The sequence below is a fragment of the Leptopilina boulardi genome, unplaced genomic scaffold, assembly GCF_019393585.1.
Source record: "Leptopilina boulardi isolate dan_hultmark-lab unplaced genomic scaffold, ZJU_Lbou_2.1 LbouV2_266, whole genome shotgun sequence".
Taxonomy (NCBI): domain Eukaryota; kingdom Metazoa; phylum Arthropoda; class Insecta; order Hymenoptera; family Figitidae; genus Leptopilina; species Leptopilina boulardi.
Window position 1 is genome coordinate 930,401 of NW_026137825.1, and position 20,137 is coordinate 950,537.

A 20,137-nucleotide genomic window follows, 5' to 3' on the forward strand; every position below is an offset into this window, starting at 1 on the left:
CCTGCAGCCAGACAGGCAGCCAAAAGGGTGTGAGTGCGCCATAAGAGAGGTGTGCAAGAGCCTTTATTTTACAATTAGTTTAAATTCAAATTTGGACAAATAGAATTAAAGAAATTTTTTTGAATTAGGCGCCATATTGACATTGGTTTATTTTACAATTCGTATAAATTCAAATTTGTAAAAGTTGAATTAGGGACATTTTTTTCAAAATTTTTTTGAATTAGGCGCCATATTGTAAGTGGATTATTTTACAATTCGTTTAAATTCAAATTTGGACAAGTTGAATTAGGGACATTTTTAAAAATTTTTTTTAATTAGGCGCCATATTGACATTGGGTTATTTTAAAATTCGTTTAAATTCAAATTTGAACAAGTTGAATTAAGGCGCTCTCACACCTTTTTGGCTGCCTGCAGGTTACCATGGCAATGCATGAGAGTGAGTGCGACAGAAAATTTAAAAATTTGAATATTCAAATTTTCTGTCTCACTTACACTCGTGCGTTGCCATGGTAACCTGCAGGCAGGCAGGAAGCCAAAAAGGTGTGAGTGCGCCATTAGGTTCATTTTTTTTTTAATTAGGCGCCATCTTGTAATTGGGTTATTTTACAATTCGTTTAAATTCAAAGAACAAGTAGAATTAGGGACATTTTTTTCAAAAAATTTTTTTGAATTAAGCGCCATATTGTCATTGGAATATTTTACAATTATGAAAAAAGTACACGTACCCCGTATTTTTTAAACAGAAACATCTGAAATGTGACAATTTTTTGAAATTACGAAACAGTCCAGTCGTTTGCGAACGAGATGCATGTGTTAGAAAAGGACAGAGAGTAACTGAAAGTGTCACATTTCAGAGGTTTCTCAACAGAAAACCTAATGGTTTTTTTTTTTTAACATTATGATGATCTTTATTTACGGAAACTTTCTTTAATTATACATACAGTAATTTTAGTAATATTTTCAAAAATTACCAAAAATTCCCCAATAAATTTACATAATTTACAGGAATATTAAAACATAACCTAACTTTTTAAATTGTTTTGTAAAATCCCCAATGTAAATTTTTTCTTTTACCAAAATTATTTTACCATAAATAATAATTCTCTTTATTATTCTCCTCAAAAATTTTTAAAAATATTTTAATTTAATATTTAATTCGATTATTCAAAAATTCTCGAAATTTCCCTAGAGATTTTTTTTTTTTTTTTTAGTAATTTCTCGCCCGGTATGTAAGGGATCTTTACCAACTTTTTTTTTTTCTTTACAATGGTGAGTCCCTTGAGAAAAATTTTTCTATATAATTCTCCTTCTCCTCGAATAATAATAATAATAAATGCGTGTATAGTGTGAATATTGTTGGTATTTTGTTTGGAGTCGCGCGTTTGTATATGTGTCTGTATGTGTGTGTGTGTGCGTGCATGCACGGCACGTCTGTACAGGGCGTGACTTTCCGGTGTGATTTAAAACGTGCACACGACGGGAAATAAGACGTGAAAATCTTAAAAGTTATGATCATGGAGTTTTATTGAATTTTATAAGAATTTTTCAATTAGAAACGGTGAAATTTTGTTGTTGTTTTTTTTTTTTTTTTTTTTTTGGTGAAGGGTTTCACATACACACAAGGAAGATAAGAAGGAAGAAGGAAGGAGTATTAGCGCGCATGCTTCTCTACTTGTACATGAGAATCTCGCCATTTTGGAGGTGAATATTTATTATTTCTCGGCGAATTTTCCCGGTGGGGACTGTGCCACAAATCAAATACACACAAACACAAGGGGAGGGGATAACTATTGTGGTGGTTTTTTTTTTGTTTTACAGACGACTGTTTTTTTTTTTTTTTTTTTTTTTTTAAATCATGGTTAAATTTTTCTCTGTTTGTTGAGTGACCCAACCCTCCTTACTTAAAATCTAGCAGTGGACACTCGGAGGCCCGCGATCATCATTCCTTGCTCGGGGGGGAAAATAAAATCAAAATTTTTCCATTGTCTTCGAAAATAGTTAATTGTGACGCGATTTTTGTGAGAAGAAAATAAAAACGAAACGATTTGCATAAAAAAAATAAAAACTCCTTTGATGCGCTCTCGTCTTGTTATTCATTTATTCGTCAGATTGTGTGAGTGTGTGTGTATGTCGCGAGTTTCTCACCAATAATTCTCTTGTTGGGGCCTTCCGCAACGACAAGAAAAATCCGCACGTTGCGGCTTATAAAAGTGTATTATAAAGCAGCAGCCAAGCCTATATAGTGACTTCAAGGTATGTGTCACATTCGTATATAAATGACGTGTGAGCAGTGCGTGACAACAACGCGAACAAAACGATCAAAATCAGTGTTTCTATCTAGGAAGCTGGAAAAATTATTTTTTCCATTTTCTTTTCTCTCTGTAAATTTTTTCTCTCTATCGGTTAACTTTTCTCTGCAAACTTCAATTTTATCCTTTTTCATTCTTTTTTTTTTGTGACATTTTTTTTTGCCCTTTGTTTTCCGAATTTTTTTGACTTCTCTCTCCCCCCCCCCCCTCTAGGCTTTGCTTTTCCCTTTAGGAAAACGATTGAGAAAAGACGGGGGTGAAAAAGTGACTTTTTTTTCACTCTATTGTTGCCGAGGAGGCCAAGTGTGTATAATTTACAAGTCAGTGAAGAGAGGAAGGGGGAAAATTAGCTTTTTGTTGTTTTTTTAATAAAAAAAAAAAGGCACGAATTTTTTATATTCAGAAAATTGATTCAGTGATAAAAAAAAGATTGAAATTTAATTTGTGTGTGTGTGTATATTCTTATTGTGTTATTACGTATGATACAGTGGAATTTCTAGTAAATCTTTTTTAAATTCCGGTAAAAAAAAGAGAAAAAAAAATAAATGCAAAAAAAAAAGAAAAGAAATTATATGAGAGCGCTGAAATCAGGAGCTTTAGATTTCGCATGAATAAGGTTTCCTGTTTACACTTATTTAGACTAAATGAGATATTCAACAAAGCTATGTATATGAGTAAATAGTTTTAGTGTTCTTTTATAGGTTTTCTACATTTGTTTCCATTTTTTTTTACGTAAACATTTTTTTTTTTTTTTGAAAATGTTTTTTTAAAAGAACAATTTGAAATCTCATTTTTGCAAAAAAAATTTCTATATTGATATTAAAAAATTTCGAATTAAATTAATTTAACGAAAAAAAATAATTACTGCTTAAAAATATGAAACAATAATTAATAATCTATTAATTGTTAAAATTACTAATTATTCGATACTAATTACTAATATTTAATTAATATTCATTTATTGACTACTAGTAATTAATTTTCAATAATTAAATAATTAGTTACTAATTTTTAATTAGTTTTTATTAATTTCTATTAATTAAATATTAGTTAAGAAATTTTAATTAATACTTTATTAATTATATAATTTATTTATCGTTTAGTAAATTATTTTTAATTAACTTTTATTAATTAAATACTAGTAGGGTCAGTCGGGGTAAATCTGAACGGGGGGTAAATCCGAACGCTAATTATTTCAGCTTAATTAAAATTTTTAAAAATAAGTTCGGTATGAGAATTTTTACCTCAGATCCTCTTGAAGAGATTCTAAGTATTATCCCATTTTTTGTTTGTTAATTAGCAACAGCATAAACAAAGATAACAAGTATTGCAAAAAAGATTGAAAATCAAAGATGACACTCTTTCAGTATTTTGTTTCGTATTTGAAGAAAAAGAAGCTAAAAATTCATTTTATTATTCATAATTGTTTGTTATGAATACTAGAACAGAAACTATATTTGATTTTTGCCTTCTGTAAAATTTTATTAATAATATCAGACCGTTCGTATTTACCCAAGAAAATTGGAAAACTGGGGTAAATCCGAACGGTATTTTTAATAATTTTTTTTTTACATCAAAGCCACACAAAATTGTTTTTATTTGATTACACTATTATTTTAACATTATAAAAGTACATAGAAAAAAGTTTTTCTTTCTATACGTATCCTCGTTAGTAATTAATAAGCAGAAACTTAATCTCTGTTCTCTCGAAGGAGTGTTTCAATTTTTTTGCCAAATGGTTTGTTGAAAAAAGTTTTTCAGGATCTTAATAAAATTTGGTATTCTACGGTTTTTGGGGTCGCTAATTACCAATTTGAAGTCAGTTTTTCAAAATTCAAAATGGCGGACGAGAATTAAAAAATTCATTGGATTCGCTCGAAAATTGTTACTCGGGGGGTTTCAGGGTTAGCAAATTTGATCATTTTTAAAAATAAGTTTTAGGAAAGTACGCCATTTTGAATTTAAAAAATTTGACTTTTATTTTTGTATTTACATTCAATCACTCCAAAATACTTTCTGTACCAAGTTTTGCAAAAATCCGTTATGATTTGATAAAGTTATTGAAGGTTTTAATTGTGTAATGCATTTTAATTTTTAACCTGTTTGATTTTTGTATTTATATATGATGCATTATTACATAATAGGTTTATTATCGTATTTTTTTTGAGTTTTTATATAAGTTTAACAATTGCAATACTTTAAATTTATTTTCCCTAAGATTTTTCTGAAATACAGTGGCGTTCGTATTTACCCCCATATTTTAGGAAAGTTGCAAAGTATCGAGGTAAATACGAACGCTAAGTTTCCTGCGATTGTAATTTATCAAAAATTTTTTCTACCCCATAAAATTGTTCTATGGAAGTAAAGTAACAACTTCATGCACCAGAATACCGGAAGTATTTTTTTTTAAAGAAAAAACTTATGTTATTGTTGAAACTTACTAAAAGCGTTCGGATTTACCCCGGTTGACCCTAAATAATTTTTTTTATTCATTTTTATTAATTAAATACTAGTTAATATTTTTTTTTTATTAATTTCTATTAATTAAATATTAGTTAAGAAATTTTAATTAATACTGTATTTTATTTATTTATTTTTAATTAATTTTTATTAATTAAATATTAACTTTTATTAATTAAATACTAGTTAATAATTTTTTATTAATTTTTTTCTTAATTAAATATTAGTTAAGAAATTTTAATTAATACTTTATTAATTATATACTTTATTTATCGTTTAGTAAATTATTTTTAATTAATTTTTATTAATTTAATATTAACTTTTATTAATTAAATACTAGTTAATAATTTTTTATTAATTTTTTTCTTAATTAAAAATTAGTTAAGAAATTTTAATTAATTTTTTATTAATTTATATATATATTTTATTTTCCCCTTTTGTAACTAATTTTTAATTAATTTTCAATTAATAAAATACTTAGTTAAGATAATTTTTATTTATTATTTATTATTATAAATTAAATATTAGTAACTAATTTATAATTCTATTTATAAACTCTAATTATTTCTATCTAAAAATTATTATTTTTATTATAAGAAAATTATTTTCATTGTCCATAATTTTTGATTTTTATCAAATTATCGTTTTAGCGAATTTTATTATTTTATCATTTTTAAATTGACGAATTTCACCATTTAAAAATAAAAAAAAAATAATACAATTCAAAAATAGAGTAAAATTAAAGAAAAATTAAGGTTAATGTAAAATTATTGATTAATTTTTTTAATTTAATTCTATTTTATTGATTAAAACATATAAATATAAAAATCAATAAAAAATATCAAAATTTTTTTTTAATTTAATTAATTATTAATGTTTTTTAAATAATAATAATAATAATAATTTAATTAATTTTGAATAATAATTTTTTAAATTAATAATTTTGAATAATAATTTTTTAAATTAATAATAATAAAAATTAATATAAATCTTTATATTTAAATTATAATAAATAAATTTATTTATATTAGAAACTTGTTGTTTCAGTTTAAAAGTGGAATTAATTAAAAATAGTTTCCAAAAATATAAATATAGAATTAAATTAATAAATTATTAAAATTTATTTGTAATATTTTAATTAGGGCCAGGGAAAAAAAAATTTTTAATTCTTATCGATAATCAAGAAAAAACAAAATAAAATTTTTGTGGCGTTAATAATTAAATTAGAAATATAATATTTTTTCGTCGTTTAGTTTTAAACTCTAATTATCGATTTACTTGAATAAATTATTAATTTAAATAATAATACTAATAATAATAATAATAATAATAATATAAATAATAATAATAATTTGAGAATTATTCGTAATAATTACAAAAAAAAAATTGTTTTTTATTTACAGAAAGTAAGAGTAATGATTGTAAGGATGGACTGACAAATGCTGAAGAATCAGCGGTGAGGCAGAAAGAGAGAGAGAGAGAGTGAGAGAGAGGAGGAATTATTTTTGGGGGAAGAACGAGAGAAAGAGTGTGTGAAATAGAGAGAGAGAGAAAAGAGGGGAGGTGTTTGGTGGTGAAGAAGAAGTGCCGTGGACCCGGAGCCTCGAAGCCGAGAATTAACGGCTTCGAAATAAAGAAAAAAAAAAAAAAAACAATATCACTTTTACTATGAGGCCTGGCAGTTTAAAAGATCCTGAGATCGCTGAACTCTTTGAAAAACATGATCCGGAAAAAATATTTGAAGACTTACGGGAAATTGGGCACGGTAGCTTTGGCGCCGTTTATTATGCCCGATGTTTTCTCACCAAAGAAATTGTTGCTATCAAAAAAATGTCATATTTGGGAAAGCAAACAATGGAAAAATGGCAGGATATCCTTAAGGAAATACGTTTTCTTCGACAACTCAATCATCCAAATACAATTGAATACAAGGGTTGCTATCTCAGGGAGCACACTGCCTGGGTAAATATTTTTTTTGAAACTTTTTTAATTTCTCATTCTTTTGTTTTTTTTACCTTCGTATAATTTTTTAATTACAAAGTTGGAAAATCAATTCTGAAATATTTACAAATTTTTGATTTTAAAAAAGCAAATTATCGAAATGAGAATTTAATATCTAATTAAATAAAAAATGTATTTTTTTTAAATTGCACATACAGTTGGTGATGGAATATTGTCTTGGATCAGCGTCCGATATAATTGAAGTCCACAAAAGGCCTCTAAAAGAAGATGAAATTGCGGCAATATGCGATGGTGTATTACGCGGTTTACATTATCTTCATTCCCTAGGAAGAATTCATCGTGATGTTAAAGCAGGAAATATTCTTTTAACTGAGAATGGAACAGTGAAATTGGCAGATTTTGGCTCTGCCAGTATTAAATGTCCTGCCAATAGCTTTGTGGGAACTCCATATTGGATGGCACCTGAAGTTATTTTAGCAATGGACGAAGGCCAGTACGATGGAAAAGTCGATGTTTGGTCATTAGGAATCACTTGCATTGAATTAGGTAACAAAATTCATGTATTTTTCCACTCAAAATTTAAAAACAAAAAAAAAAAATAAAATAAATAAAATTCCCTATCATAATTACAAAATTTTCTCTATTTGATTTAAATTAATTAACAATTTTTATTAAAAATTTGTTGCCTATTTCAGAAATACAATATTTGAATTTATAATATTTACTAGCAATATTAAACGCGCGCAAGCGCGCCAAATTGAGTATTTAATTGTTTGTTATAAAGAAATTAAAGATTAATATTATCAATAATAATTTAAATTTATTAGAATATTATTTCATATTAAATGATAATAATGAAAATTATTATTATATGTTATTAAATTATATATAAAATTGAATTATTTTCCAAAATTTTTCAATTTAAAATTCAATTATTTACCAAGTTTTCAATTTAAAATTAAATAAAATTCAAATATTACCCGAAATTTTAATTCAACATCAACTTAAATTAAATTATTATCCAAAATTTCAATTAAAATTCAATTATTTTCCAAAATTTCGAGTCAAAATTAATTATTATCAAAATTTTCAATCAACAATCAACTAAAATTAATTATTATCAAAATTTTCAATCAATTAAGATTAAATTATTTTCAAAATTTTCAATTTAAAATTCAATTATTAACCAAGTTTTCAATTTAAAATGAAATAAAATTCAATTATTTTTTAAAATTTTTATTCAAAATTAATTATCGAAATTTTCAATTAAAAATGAACTTAAATTAAATTATTATCGAAAATTCAATTAAAATTCAATTATTACCCGAAATTTTAATCCAAAATCAACTTAAATTAAATTATTATCCAAAATTTCAATTAAAATTTAATTATTTTCCAAAATTTCGAGTCAAAATTAATTATTATCAAAATTTTCAATCAGCAATCAACTAAAATTAATTATTTTCAAATTTTCAATCAACAATCAACTAAAATTAAATTATTTTCAAATTTTCAATTTAAAATTCAATTATTTACCAAGTTTTCAATTTAAAATAAAATAAAATTCAATTATTTTTTAAAATTTCTATTCAAAATTAATTATTGAAATTTTCAATTAAAAATGAACTTAAATTAAATTATTATCCAAAATTTCAATTAAAATTTAATTATTTTCCAAAATTTCGAGTCAAAATTAATTATTATCAAAATTTTCAATCAGCAATCAACTAAAATTAATTATTTTCAAATTTTCAATCAACAATCAACTAAAATTAAATTATTTTCAAATTTTCAATTTAAAATTCAATTATTTACCAAGTTTTCAATTTAAAATAAAATAAAATTCAATTATTTTTTAAAATTTCTATTCAAAATTAATTATCGAAATTTTCAATTAAAAATGAACTTAAATTAAATTATTATCGAAAATTTCAATTAAAATTTTATTATTTTCCAAAATTTCGAGTCAAAATTAATTATTATCAAAATTTTCAATCAGCAATCAACTAAAATTAATTATTTTCAAATTTTCAATCAACAATCAACTAAAATTAAATTATTTTCAAATTTTCAATTTAAAATTCAATTATTTACCAAGTTTTCAATTTAAAATAAAATAAAATTCAATTATTTTTTAAAATTTCGATTCAAAATTAATTATCGAAACAATGCCAAAAAAAACATTGAAAAATTTTAACCAACACAAAATAATGTCAAACAATACATTTAAAAAAAACAAAAGACCTATAACAAATACTAACTTCAGGTGTGGACAGAATGAACGAAAGATATTCACGATTATTATATGTAAAATAAAATAATTTAATTATTTATCTAGAAAAAAAAAATTATTCATTTAGTAAAATTAAGAGCTTTTTGTTTAAAATAATTTAATTATTCAATTACTTTGCGATTTCAGTAAATTTTTTCCCCTAATTTAGAAATTAATTTTATTTGAATTTATAATATTTATATAATATAATTAAATTAATTAATTAACGATTTTATCCCCTATTTTAGAAATTGAATTTATAATATTTATATAACATATAATTTAATTTAATTAATTTACGATTTTATTACAATTTTCTTTCATTTTAGAAATTCAATTTATATTTTAATTAACGATTTTAATTAATTATTTAACCTTTTTTTTTTTGTAATTTTGTCACCTATTTTAGAAATTAAATCAGGGTGTCTACTAGTCCTGGAAATGTCCTGGAATGTCCTTGAAAATCCTGGAATTTTAATTTTTGTCCTTGAATTTTTTATATTTTGCTTTTAAATTTTTTTAAAAATTTCTAATTTTGTCAATCAAGTTAAAAAAAATTCATTAAATAAGTAAAATGAAAATTAACTTAATTAATTAATTTTTTATTAATTTCTAAAAACAATAGTAAAACTAAAAATTTTTTTTATTCCTTAAAGTCATCCAATTTAATGTCCTGGAAAAATAAGAAATTTGTCCTAAAAAATCCTGGAATTTTAATTCAGATTTTTAGTAGACACCCTGCAAAATTTTTATTTTTAATTTAACGAATTTTAATTAATTAGTTAACGAAATTGGGGAAAAAAAAAGTGGATTTATTTTGAAGCAAAATTGAAGAAGTTTGCCAATATTTTTTTGAGTAATTGAAATTTTTTCATGAAATACACGTTTTTCTCTAATATTTAAAAGCAGTAAATGAAAAATATATAAATTAAATCGTTTTTTTTTTAATTTTTGATTTACAAAAATTTTTCTTTTTGCGAATTGTTTTTTGTAAAGTTTTACGAGTAATATACAAAAAAAAAAAATATTTTTAAAAATCGATGGAGATGTTAAATTAATTTTTATTTGTTCTGTTTAGCTTAAAATTTCGTGTATTTTAAATAAATTTTTTTTTTTAATAGTTTACGAGTTTAATTAATTTTTTAAATTTTATTTTATTGAAATTAATAGATTGAATTTTAGATGAAAAGAAAATTTTTTAAATGAAAATTAATTTTAATTTTAGTTTATTGAAATAAATAAATTAAATTTTGAATTTAAAAAAAAAAATGTGAATGAAAATTAATTTTAATTTCAGTTTATTGAAATAAATAGATTGAATTTTAGATTAATAAAAAGAAGAAAAAAAAATTGTGAATGAAAATTAATTTTTAATTTTAGTTTATTGAAATAAATAAATTGAATTTTGGATAAATAAAAGAAAAAGGAGAAAAATTGTGAATGAAAATTCATTAGAATTTATTCATGTTTAGCTGAAAGGAAGCCACCCTATTTCAATATGAACGCCATGAGTGCATTGTATCACATTGCACAGAACGATACGCCAACTTTAAATTCTCCCGATTGGACGGATGTTTTTCGTCATTTTGTCGAAGTTTGCCTAACAAAAAGTCCTAGTGACAGGCCAAGTTCCGGAAAATTATTAGCGGTAATTGTTTTTTTCTAATTAATAAATAAAAATAAAATTATTATTTTGTTACTGTTTTTGTACATTTTTATACTTTTTAATACTTTTTTATATACATATATATTTTTTTAATACTATTTAATATTTTTTGAAAATACTTTTTATATTTATTTTTTTTTAAATAATTTTTTATTAATATCAATATTTTTTATTTGCACAGCATCAATTTATAACGAGAACACGTTCGATGCAAGCGTTGATAGATTTGATTCAAAGAACCAAGGCGGCCGTTCGAGAATTGGATAATTTGAATTATCGAAAAATGAAGAAAATTCTCATGATCGATTCCTGTGAGACGGAAAGCACTGTCGGCGATCCGGATGGTAAATAATTTTTTCGACTGAAAAGTCCTTTTTTTTAAAATAGAAAATTTTATTCTTATTTTCTAAATTCAAAATAATAATAAAACAATTTGGAAGGAAAATCTAATTTAAATTCAGGATTCTAAATCTAAAAAAAAAAATAGAAAGATTGAAAAAAAATGTTTTTAAAAATAAAGAGAAAGAGTTTATTTGGTTTTTTTTTAATTTTTTTTTTTTTTGTGGGGGTAAAAGTGGTTTTTATTTATTGTACTTTTGACAGACACTCCTGATGAACAAACAGGTGGCGATAGTAGTAAGAGCAATTCAATAACATCGGAACATTCAATTCATTCAATGGGCGTATCGGCGAGTTCACAAAGTTCATCGACAAATAGTTTACCATTGCCAAATGCCGATTCAAATGATTATTCAACTGGTTCGGTGAGAAATCGTCATAATATATCGGCGGGTGTTACTGCCAATCTTTTGGAGCATGGTGCAAATAATTTTGCAACAATAAGAACAACATCAATTGTCACTAAACAACAAAAGGAACATATGCAAGAGGAAATGCATGAGCAAATGAGCGGCTATAAAAGAATGAGACGAGAGCATCAAGGAGCTTTGGTAATTAATTATTTCTTTTTTCAAAATTTTATTTTTATTTATTTATTTTATTTTTATTTTATTTTATTTTATCGCAATTAATTGAAATTATTTGGGAATAATAAAAAAAATTACAGGTGAAACTCGAGGAGCGTTGCAAATTGGAAATGGAGTCTCATAAACAATTGCTTGACAATGAATACGATACATTGTTACAGCAATTTAGCAAAGAATTGGAGAAATTACAATTAAGGCATTTAAAAGAATTGGAGAGGAAATTTAAACACAATCAAAATGCAGAAAAGAAGCTTCATAAAGAAATATCGAGTAGGCAGGAGGCCGATCGTAAGGCACTTGAGGCACAACAAAAACGAGAATATAAAGTACGTTTCAATTATTTATTTTTATTATTATTAATAATTATTATTAATAATTGTTATATTTGTAAATATTTGTAAATATTTGTTGTAAATATTTTTAAAATTCTTTTTATGTGTATTATTTTTTTGCTAAATATTCGTTTTTTCGCAGGCGTACAAAGAGAGGTGGAAGAAGGAATTATCGCAAGATGAAATGACGCCAAAACGTCAACGAGACGCGACACTTCAGAGTCAGAAGGAAAATTTAAAACAAATGGAAGCGCAAGAGGAGCAACGACTCGCAAGAGGACAACGTGAATATCTTGACCTTGAAATTCGGAAATTCCGTAGAAAAAAATTACTCAACTTCCATACACTCGAACAGGAGCTTCTTCGTGAAGTGAGTTTAATCATTTTTTTTTCTCCTCCAAAATCGAAATTTCTATTTTATTATTTTAATATTTATTTAATTACATATAAATAGAAAAATGAGAAAAAATACGTCTAATATTTGAAAAAGAAAAAGAAAAAAGATGATTGAATATAAAATTTGATGTTTTAATAGGAACTGAACAAAAGACAGCAACAATTGGAGCAAGCGCACGCAATGTTGCTGCGACATCACGAGAAGACCCAAGAATTAGAATATAGACAGCAAAGAGCTGTTCACGCACTTCGTGAGGAACAAGTTCAACGTCAACACAGCACTGAATTGTGTAATCAACAGGATTACATGAATCGAGCTGAACGAGACTTACGTAAAAAGCATGCTCTCGAATTAAAGCAGCAGCCTAAGAGTCTCAAGGTAAATTTTTAATCGCCTAAACAAAAAACAATTTTTATTTTATAGGGTAAGTCCACGTCAGAAATATCAGAATCTGCAAGTGATTCTTCGATTTTAATGATACTTGGTAAAATTATAGCTTTATATAAGAGCCAATGTGTAAGTAAAAGGAATTTTTAAAATATCTAAAATTGTAGGAGTTATATCACTTTTAATTTTGATACTGCATTTTTTTTCTTTCCTTTATATTTCGGTCAATTTTCAACCGATTTTGATGAAATAAAAAACGATTTTTTTCCAGAAAATTACGTATTTTCAGAAAATTTTAAAATAAAAATAAAATTTTACCAAATTAAAATTCCGATAATTTGAAACTTTTATTAATTAATATTTTTACCAAATTAAAATTCAAATTATTTGAAACTTTTATTAATGCAAAATTTTACCAAATTAAAATTCCAATAATTTTAAATTTAAATCGATTAATTTTTAAAACAAAAAGTATTGAAATTTCCTTAATTTTAAAATTCGTTTGATTTAATTTACAAGTGATTAAAATTTTAATAAATAAATTTTTGTTTTGACCAATAAAAATTTTTTAATTCACTGTAACTTGAATCACATGACATTAAAATTAAAATAAACATTTATTAAATTGAAATATAAAATCAATTATAATTTTTGATTTAAAAAAATAAGGTTTTTTGGATTTCATAAATTATTATAATTGCATTTAACATGGAATTTTTTTTTTTTTAACAAACATTTACTCAACGGAATTTTCAAAGTACCGGATTTTTTATTTTACAGAATTTTTATTTTACAAAATTTCTCTTTACCCAACTGTTTTTTGAAAAGAATTCAAATTTAATCTATTTTAAAATTATTAGAATTCTCATTCAGTAGAATTTTAAGTAATTTCGAATTTTTAAATCCTAGAACTTGGAATCAGCTTATATAAAATATTTAGTATATAAAACAATAATTTTAATTAAAAATTTTCAAAAATTCAATTATTTCTAAAATTCTCAACTCGAATTGTTGCAAAATTCAATTATTTATAAAATTTGTATCTAAAAATTTTTGCAAAATTAATAATTTTAATTATTCAAAAATTCAATTAAATAAAATATTTTTTAATTAAAAATTCTCTAAAATTCAATTACTATTTGAAACATTGTTAATAATTTTCAGCAATTCTAGTTAACTAAAATTTCAATTAAAAATCTCCAAAAAATTCAATTATTTCTAAAATTCTTAACTCTAACTTTTCTAAAATAAAATCAATACCAAAATTTGTATCTAAAATTCTTTGCTAAATTAATAATTTCAATCCAATTATTCAAAAATTCAATTAAATATTAAAACATTTTTCAATTAAAAATTCTCTAAAATTCAATTACTGTTTGAAACTTTGTTAATAATTTTCATCAATATTCTAATTTACTGAAATTTTAATTCAAAATCTCCTAAAATTCAATTATTATTAAAAATTTTGATTCAAATTTTTTTGTTTAAATAATTATTTCCAATAACTTTAATCAAGATCTTAGTATTTCAATTATTTAAAACATTTTTCAATTTAAAATACTCTAAAATTCAATTATTGTCTGAATTTTGGTTAAATTAGAATTATTTAAAAAAAAACAGTTGGGTAAAGAGAAATTTTGTAAAATAAAAATTCTGTCAAGAAAAAATTTGCCATATTAAAAATTCTATTGAGTAAAAAATGGTTTAAAGTATTTTAAAACAACAAATTTTAATTAAAAACTTTCAAAAATTCAATTATTTCTAAAAATCTTAACTCGAACTATTTCAAAAATTCAAATTATTTCTAAAATTTGTATCTAAATTAATAATTTAAATAAATTTTCTCCAATTATTCAAAAATTCAATTAAATAAAACATTTTTTATTTAAAAATTCTCTAAAATTCAATTACTGTTTGAAACTTTGTTAATAATTTTCATCAATTCTAACGATTTTTTTCAGAAAATTACGTATTTTCAGAAAATTTTAAAATAAAAATAAAATTTTGTTATTTAAATAGAAAAAAGTAAAAAACAAAATTTCTTTTAGATTTTTTTTCAATTTCGACCTCTTTTTTTTAATTTTTAATTTTTTAATAATATTCCTTTTTATTTTATCTTTAATTTAAAAAAAAAAATTCATCCTGGAGACTTTTTTTAGATCTCGTGATATCGTTCTTTAAATATCCACATCTCAAGAAAACTAGGATCCAGATTTGTGTTTCTACTTTCATTTGTTTTATAATATTATTGTTACAAACTAGAAACTTTCGCGTAATAATGTTTTTATTTTTAAATTACTTGACTAAAACAAGTGAAAATTCAAGCAAATCAATATTTTATTAATAGATTTGAAGCAAAGTTTTTATTTTTTGCAATATTTATAATTTAAAATAAAAATTGTAATAAAACCTTAACAATGCAACCTGAAATTGTAGCTGAAGTTTTTAGCGCTTTCTTTTAGAGGATTCTAAAACAAATAGTTATTCATAATCATAAAAAATTTCAACAAACAAATGAAAGTAATGATAGAAGCAAGTCCTGCGGTTTTCAAATTGATGAAGACTTATAATAATTAAAGGACGATATCACGAGATCTAAAAAAAGTCTCCAGGATGAATTTTTTTTTAAATTAAAGAAAGGAATATTATTAAAAAATTAAAAATTAAAAAAAAGAGGTCGAAATTGAAAAAAAATCTAAAAGAAATTTTGTTTTTTACTTTTTTCTATTTAAATAACAAAATTTTATTTTTATTTTAAAATTTTCTGAAAATACGTAATTTTCTGGAAAAAAATCGTTTTTTATTTCATCAAAATCGGTTGAAAATTGACCGAGATATAAAGGAAAGAAAAAAATGCAGTATCAAAATTAAAAGTGATATAACTCCTACAATTTTAGATATTTTAAAAATTCCTTTTACTTACACATTGGCTCTTATATAAAGCTATAATTTTACCAAGTATCATTAAAATCGAAGAACCACTTGCAGATTCTGATATTTCTGACGTGGACTTACCCTTTAATTTTTAAAATTTTTAATAATTAATAATTTAGAATTAAATCACATTGCCTGGAAATTACAATGAAATAAATTCTCTTCTTTTTTTTGCAGCAAAAAGAAATGCAAATTCGTAAACAATTCAGGGAGACGTGTAAAATACAAACGCGTCAATATAAAGCGTTAAAAGCTCAAATTTTACAAGCAACTCCAAAGGATGAACAAAAAACGGTGATAAAAAAATTAAAGGAGGAACAAAGGCGGAAACTTGCACTTTTGGGCGAGCAATACGATCAGAGTATTGCTGAAATGTTACAGAAGCAAAGTATTCGTTTAGATGAATCGCAAGAGGTTGAATGTCATCATCTTAAGGTTTGTTTTAAATATATTTTCAATTTTTTTTACTCAAAACAAAAATTTGCCAAACGGCGAATAAAATTGAAATTTATATGTTTTTTTTTAGGAGAGACTGAATTACGAGCTAGAGATATTGATGGCGTATCAATCGAAAAATAAAATGCAAGCTGAAGCGCAACGAAATCGTGAACGTCGTGAATTAGAAGAACGTGTCTCGGTGAGACGCGCATTACTTGAACAAAAAATGGAAGCCGAAACACAAGAATTTCTTCAGGAACGAAGCGAAAGAATAAGACTTTTACACGAGAGACAAGAACGTGAATTACAACAATTTGATGATGAAAGCGCAAGAATTGGTTTTAGTGCATTGGCAATTGCCGAAGCATCAAAAGAATCTTATCCAGATGACGATAGTCTTCGTGGTTCAATGTTAAGTCTCGCTCACAGTAATAGCTCGACATCTTTCCCCCCTAATAGTCTATAATCTTAAAACAAACAAAAAAATATATATCATTCATCATTCGTGTTAAAAAAAAAAAACTCTATGTCTGCCTGTAATCTGTGCATAACATTTTAATCCGATTGTCATTTTTTGCTATTTCTCAATCATTGAAAAAAAAAGAAAATAACAAAAAAAAAAAATAAATAATAATAATTAATAAATAATTACAAAAAAAAAGAAAACAAAACAAGTCCAAGGTCCGTCGATTCATCAGAACTGAATGTAATTTAAATAATAATAATATAATAATAATAATAATAATAATAATTACTTCGCGCGATTTTTATTCTCTATTTTGTATATAAATAGATATATACAAAAAAAGAAAGAAAACGATAACTTTTGTGGGTTCGAAAATATATCTGGTAGATTTGTAATTTTATACTTTTGAATCCCTTGTCGAATATTATCGATTCGGTTTTTTTTTTTTTTTTTTATTTTTTTTGATTAACGGACTTTGAAGCACAGACTTGGACAGACTTGCGCTTAGAAACTCAAAAAAAAAAATCGAAGAGATTTTTTCGAAAATGCGTATTGGATAAGAATGCGGGATTTTTTTTTATGAGATAAAATAATAAAAAAAATTATTATTTTTGAATAATAATAACAAATAAAAGTAAACGAAAAAAAATAATAATAATAATAAAGTGTTACTATTATTATTTTTATTATTAATATTAATTTTATTGAATGAAAAAAAAAATTGAAACAATTTTTAATCAATTTTATTTTTTTTCTCGTGAAATCAAAATTAAAATTAATTTTATCGAATGAAAAAAAAATTGAAATAATTTTTAATCAATTTTATTTTTTTTCTCGTGAAATTAAAATTAATTTTATCGAATAAAAAAAAAAATTGAAACAATTTTTAATCCATTTTTTTTCTCGTGAAATGAAAAAAAAAATGAATTAAATTTTATCGAGTGAAAAATAAAATTGAAATGATTTTTAAATCAATTAATTTTTTTTTTCCTCGTGAAATGAAAAAAAAATCAATTAATTTAAATATTTTTAATATTTTTTTTTTCTCGTATGTATTTTTATATTATAGTGAATTGAATTTTTAGTTTTCTATGAAAACAAATTTAAATTTAAAAAAATTTTTAAATTGTGAATTAAAAAGAAAGTAAAAGAATTGAAATTAAAAAAAACGTTTATTAATCAATAAACGAAACAAAAATGAATATTTTCGTATTTTTTTTAAAAAAAAGAAAAAATTGTCCAAGGAAACAATTTTTAATTAAAAATTGTTAATTATTTCTTTTTACTTGAAAAAAATACGAAAATTGATTTTGAAATTTTTTTTTTTGCTTTTATTTTGTCTTAATATTGAGTAGAAATTAATTTTTTTTATTTGATCTAAAAATTTTTTTATGGAAATTTAAATTTAATTAGTTTATTGTTTTTTAAGGGCGGTTTTCATTTTAAGTGTGAAAAAATCTCAGATTTGGAAAAATTAATTTTAAAGAAAAATTTAGCTTCACTTTTTTTTTAGGAAATTTAAATTAAATTTTAAAAAATATTTTAAAATTAATTTCCAACAAATTTTTTAAAATTAGTTTTCAAAATTGGTTTTAAACATTAGTTTTTAAAACTATTTTTAAAAAAATTGGTTTTTAAAATAATTTATCAAAAAAAAAATGGTATCAGCATTTTTTGTCGGAAAAAAACTATTTTTAGTTTATTTTTGAATTTTGAGTTTTCTTTTTTCTTTTCAGGTAAAACTCGAAAAATTTCCTACCTTCTCATCCAGTACACATTTTTTTTTTTTCAATTCCGACGGCAATAGCTCTGTAAAATGCAATTTTCCTTTTCTCGATTTTTTTTTTTTACAAATTTGTTACGTAAATTATAATATCTTATCGATAGATAATCAGTGTCACAAAATATTTGAATGTAAGAAAATCGCAGCGGCTCCTCGAAATTACTCTTGAAAAAAAAAACTAGAGAAAATATTTAGCAAAAAAAAAAGTAAATAAAAAATCGTAAAAAAAAAAATGGTCACAAATAGAATCGACATTTTTTTTTAGATAAAATAAATTTTTTTAGAAATATATTTAGAGTCCTTCGAGAGACTGATGCGATTAATCGAGGCTTTCATAATTTTCACGATAAAGCAATGTACATAAAAAAATGAAAGAAAGAAAGAAAGAAAGAAAGAGAGAAAGTGATAGAGAGAGAATGGATTTTGTTGAAAAGTGTTTTTTCGAAAGTTTGTTAGTGAAAATCTTGCTTGTTGTGTATTTAAAAAAAAAGAGGAGTTTCTCCTTTTGAATTATTTTCCTCGGGACTTAGTGTAAAATGTATCAATTTGTTGAAAATTCGTAACGGGCTCACTGAACAAAAAAAAAAAAAAGTTGCATTTTCAAAATATTTAATTAGAGTAAAAAAAAAATAATTGAATTTTAATTAAATTTATGCCAATAATCGAAAAAAGTGTTTTAAATTTAATCCAAAAAAAAATGTAATTTAAAATCACAAAAAAAAAAATTGAATTTCCATTTACAGAGATTTTAAGTTAGAAAATTTTTTTTTTTTCAATTTTTAACTAAATTAAAATTACGAACAAGAATAGTAAAAATCTAATTTCCCTGCAAAAAGAAATTAATGAAGCAAAAAAAAAAAAAAATTAATTTCGATGCTAAAAGAAAATTTATAAAAATAAGTTGAAAGAAGCAAAAAAAATTAATTTCGCAAAATTTATTAAAAAAAAAAAAAAGTTTAAAGAAGCAAAAAAATGAAAAAAAAAATTAATTTGTTGCAAAATGAAAAAGAATAGAAAATAGAAAACAGTAAAAAAAAATTTTTTATTAAAAAAGGAAATTTAGTAGTTTAAAAAAAAATTATCCTATGAGAAAAAAATTAGAAAAAAAATTTGCAAAACAAAAAAAAATAATTAAAAATTAGAAAATTATTTAGAGTAGAAAATTTTAATTAAAAAGAAAATTTATCAAATTCTTAGCCCAACGAATTGTTTTAGTTGAAAAAAAAGTGTGTATTTTCTTGCATGGTGGCGAATGAATTGTACCAAAACAATATTCTATTTTTTCCCCATTATCTCGACTATACCAATATAATAATAATTAATTAACAGTAATTTTTTAATTACAAAATTTTTCTCAAAAAGCATTTTTTTTTTTTTGTAAATATTTGTTCATTGTGTTTTTAAAATTTCTTTAAAAATTGCGAAACATATATGAATATTAATTATAAACGAATAATTAAAAAAAAATTTGGCTAGAGCTTTGCAGACCAAACTCGTCGATATTCTCCAAAGTTAGAGCCGAACTCTCTCTCTCTCAAAAAAAAAATAAAATAAATAAAAAATCGATGGAATTAGAGAGAAAAGAATTTTCTTTTTTTTTTTTTTTTGCAAATAATAATTTTTACTCTCTTCTCTCTTGCGCCAACGAACTCGGTGTAAATGTAATAACTTCGCAATGTAACGCAATGCAGGTTTTGGCTTTAAGTAGAACGAACTGTAATTTGTTTTTTATTTTTAACTATATA

At 23.1% G+C, this 20,137-nt stretch overlaps 2 protein-coding genes across 4 annotated transcripts in view; one reads left to right on the forward strand and one right to left on the reverse strand.

Moving 5' to 3' along the window:
* The window catches only part of LOC127281364 (ATP synthase lipid-binding protein, mitochondrial), a 98,876-nt gene that overhangs the window by 56,328 nt on the left and 22,411 nt on the right, over positions 1-20,137 (reverse strand). The window lies entirely within an intron of this gene.
* On the forward strand, positions 1,385-16,897 carry LOC127281342 (serine/threonine-protein kinase Tao). 3 transcript variants are annotated; one of them, XM_051305017.1, is made up of 11 exons: positions 1,385-1,701; positions 6,173-6,731; positions 6,929-7,277; positions 10,476-10,651; positions 10,851-11,013; positions 11,273-11,619; positions 11,736-11,981; positions 12,130-12,357; positions 12,523-12,762; positions 15,883-16,140; positions 16,232-16,897. In XM_051305017.1, exons 2-11 carry the CDS (start codon positions 6,438-6,440, stop codon positions 16,607-16,609), a joined length of 2,679 nt encoding a protein of 892 aa, XP_051160974.1. In that variant the 5' UTR covers positions 1,385-1,701; positions 6,173-6,437; the 3' UTR covers positions 16,610-16,897. The 3 variants fall into 3 exon arrangements, with proteins under 3 accessions (XP_051160974.1, XP_051160976.1, XP_051160975.1); XM_051305019.1 differs by having other exon boundaries at positions 11,294-11,619; XM_051305018.1 differs by lacking the exon at positions 1,385-1,701 and adding an exon at positions 1,905-2,253.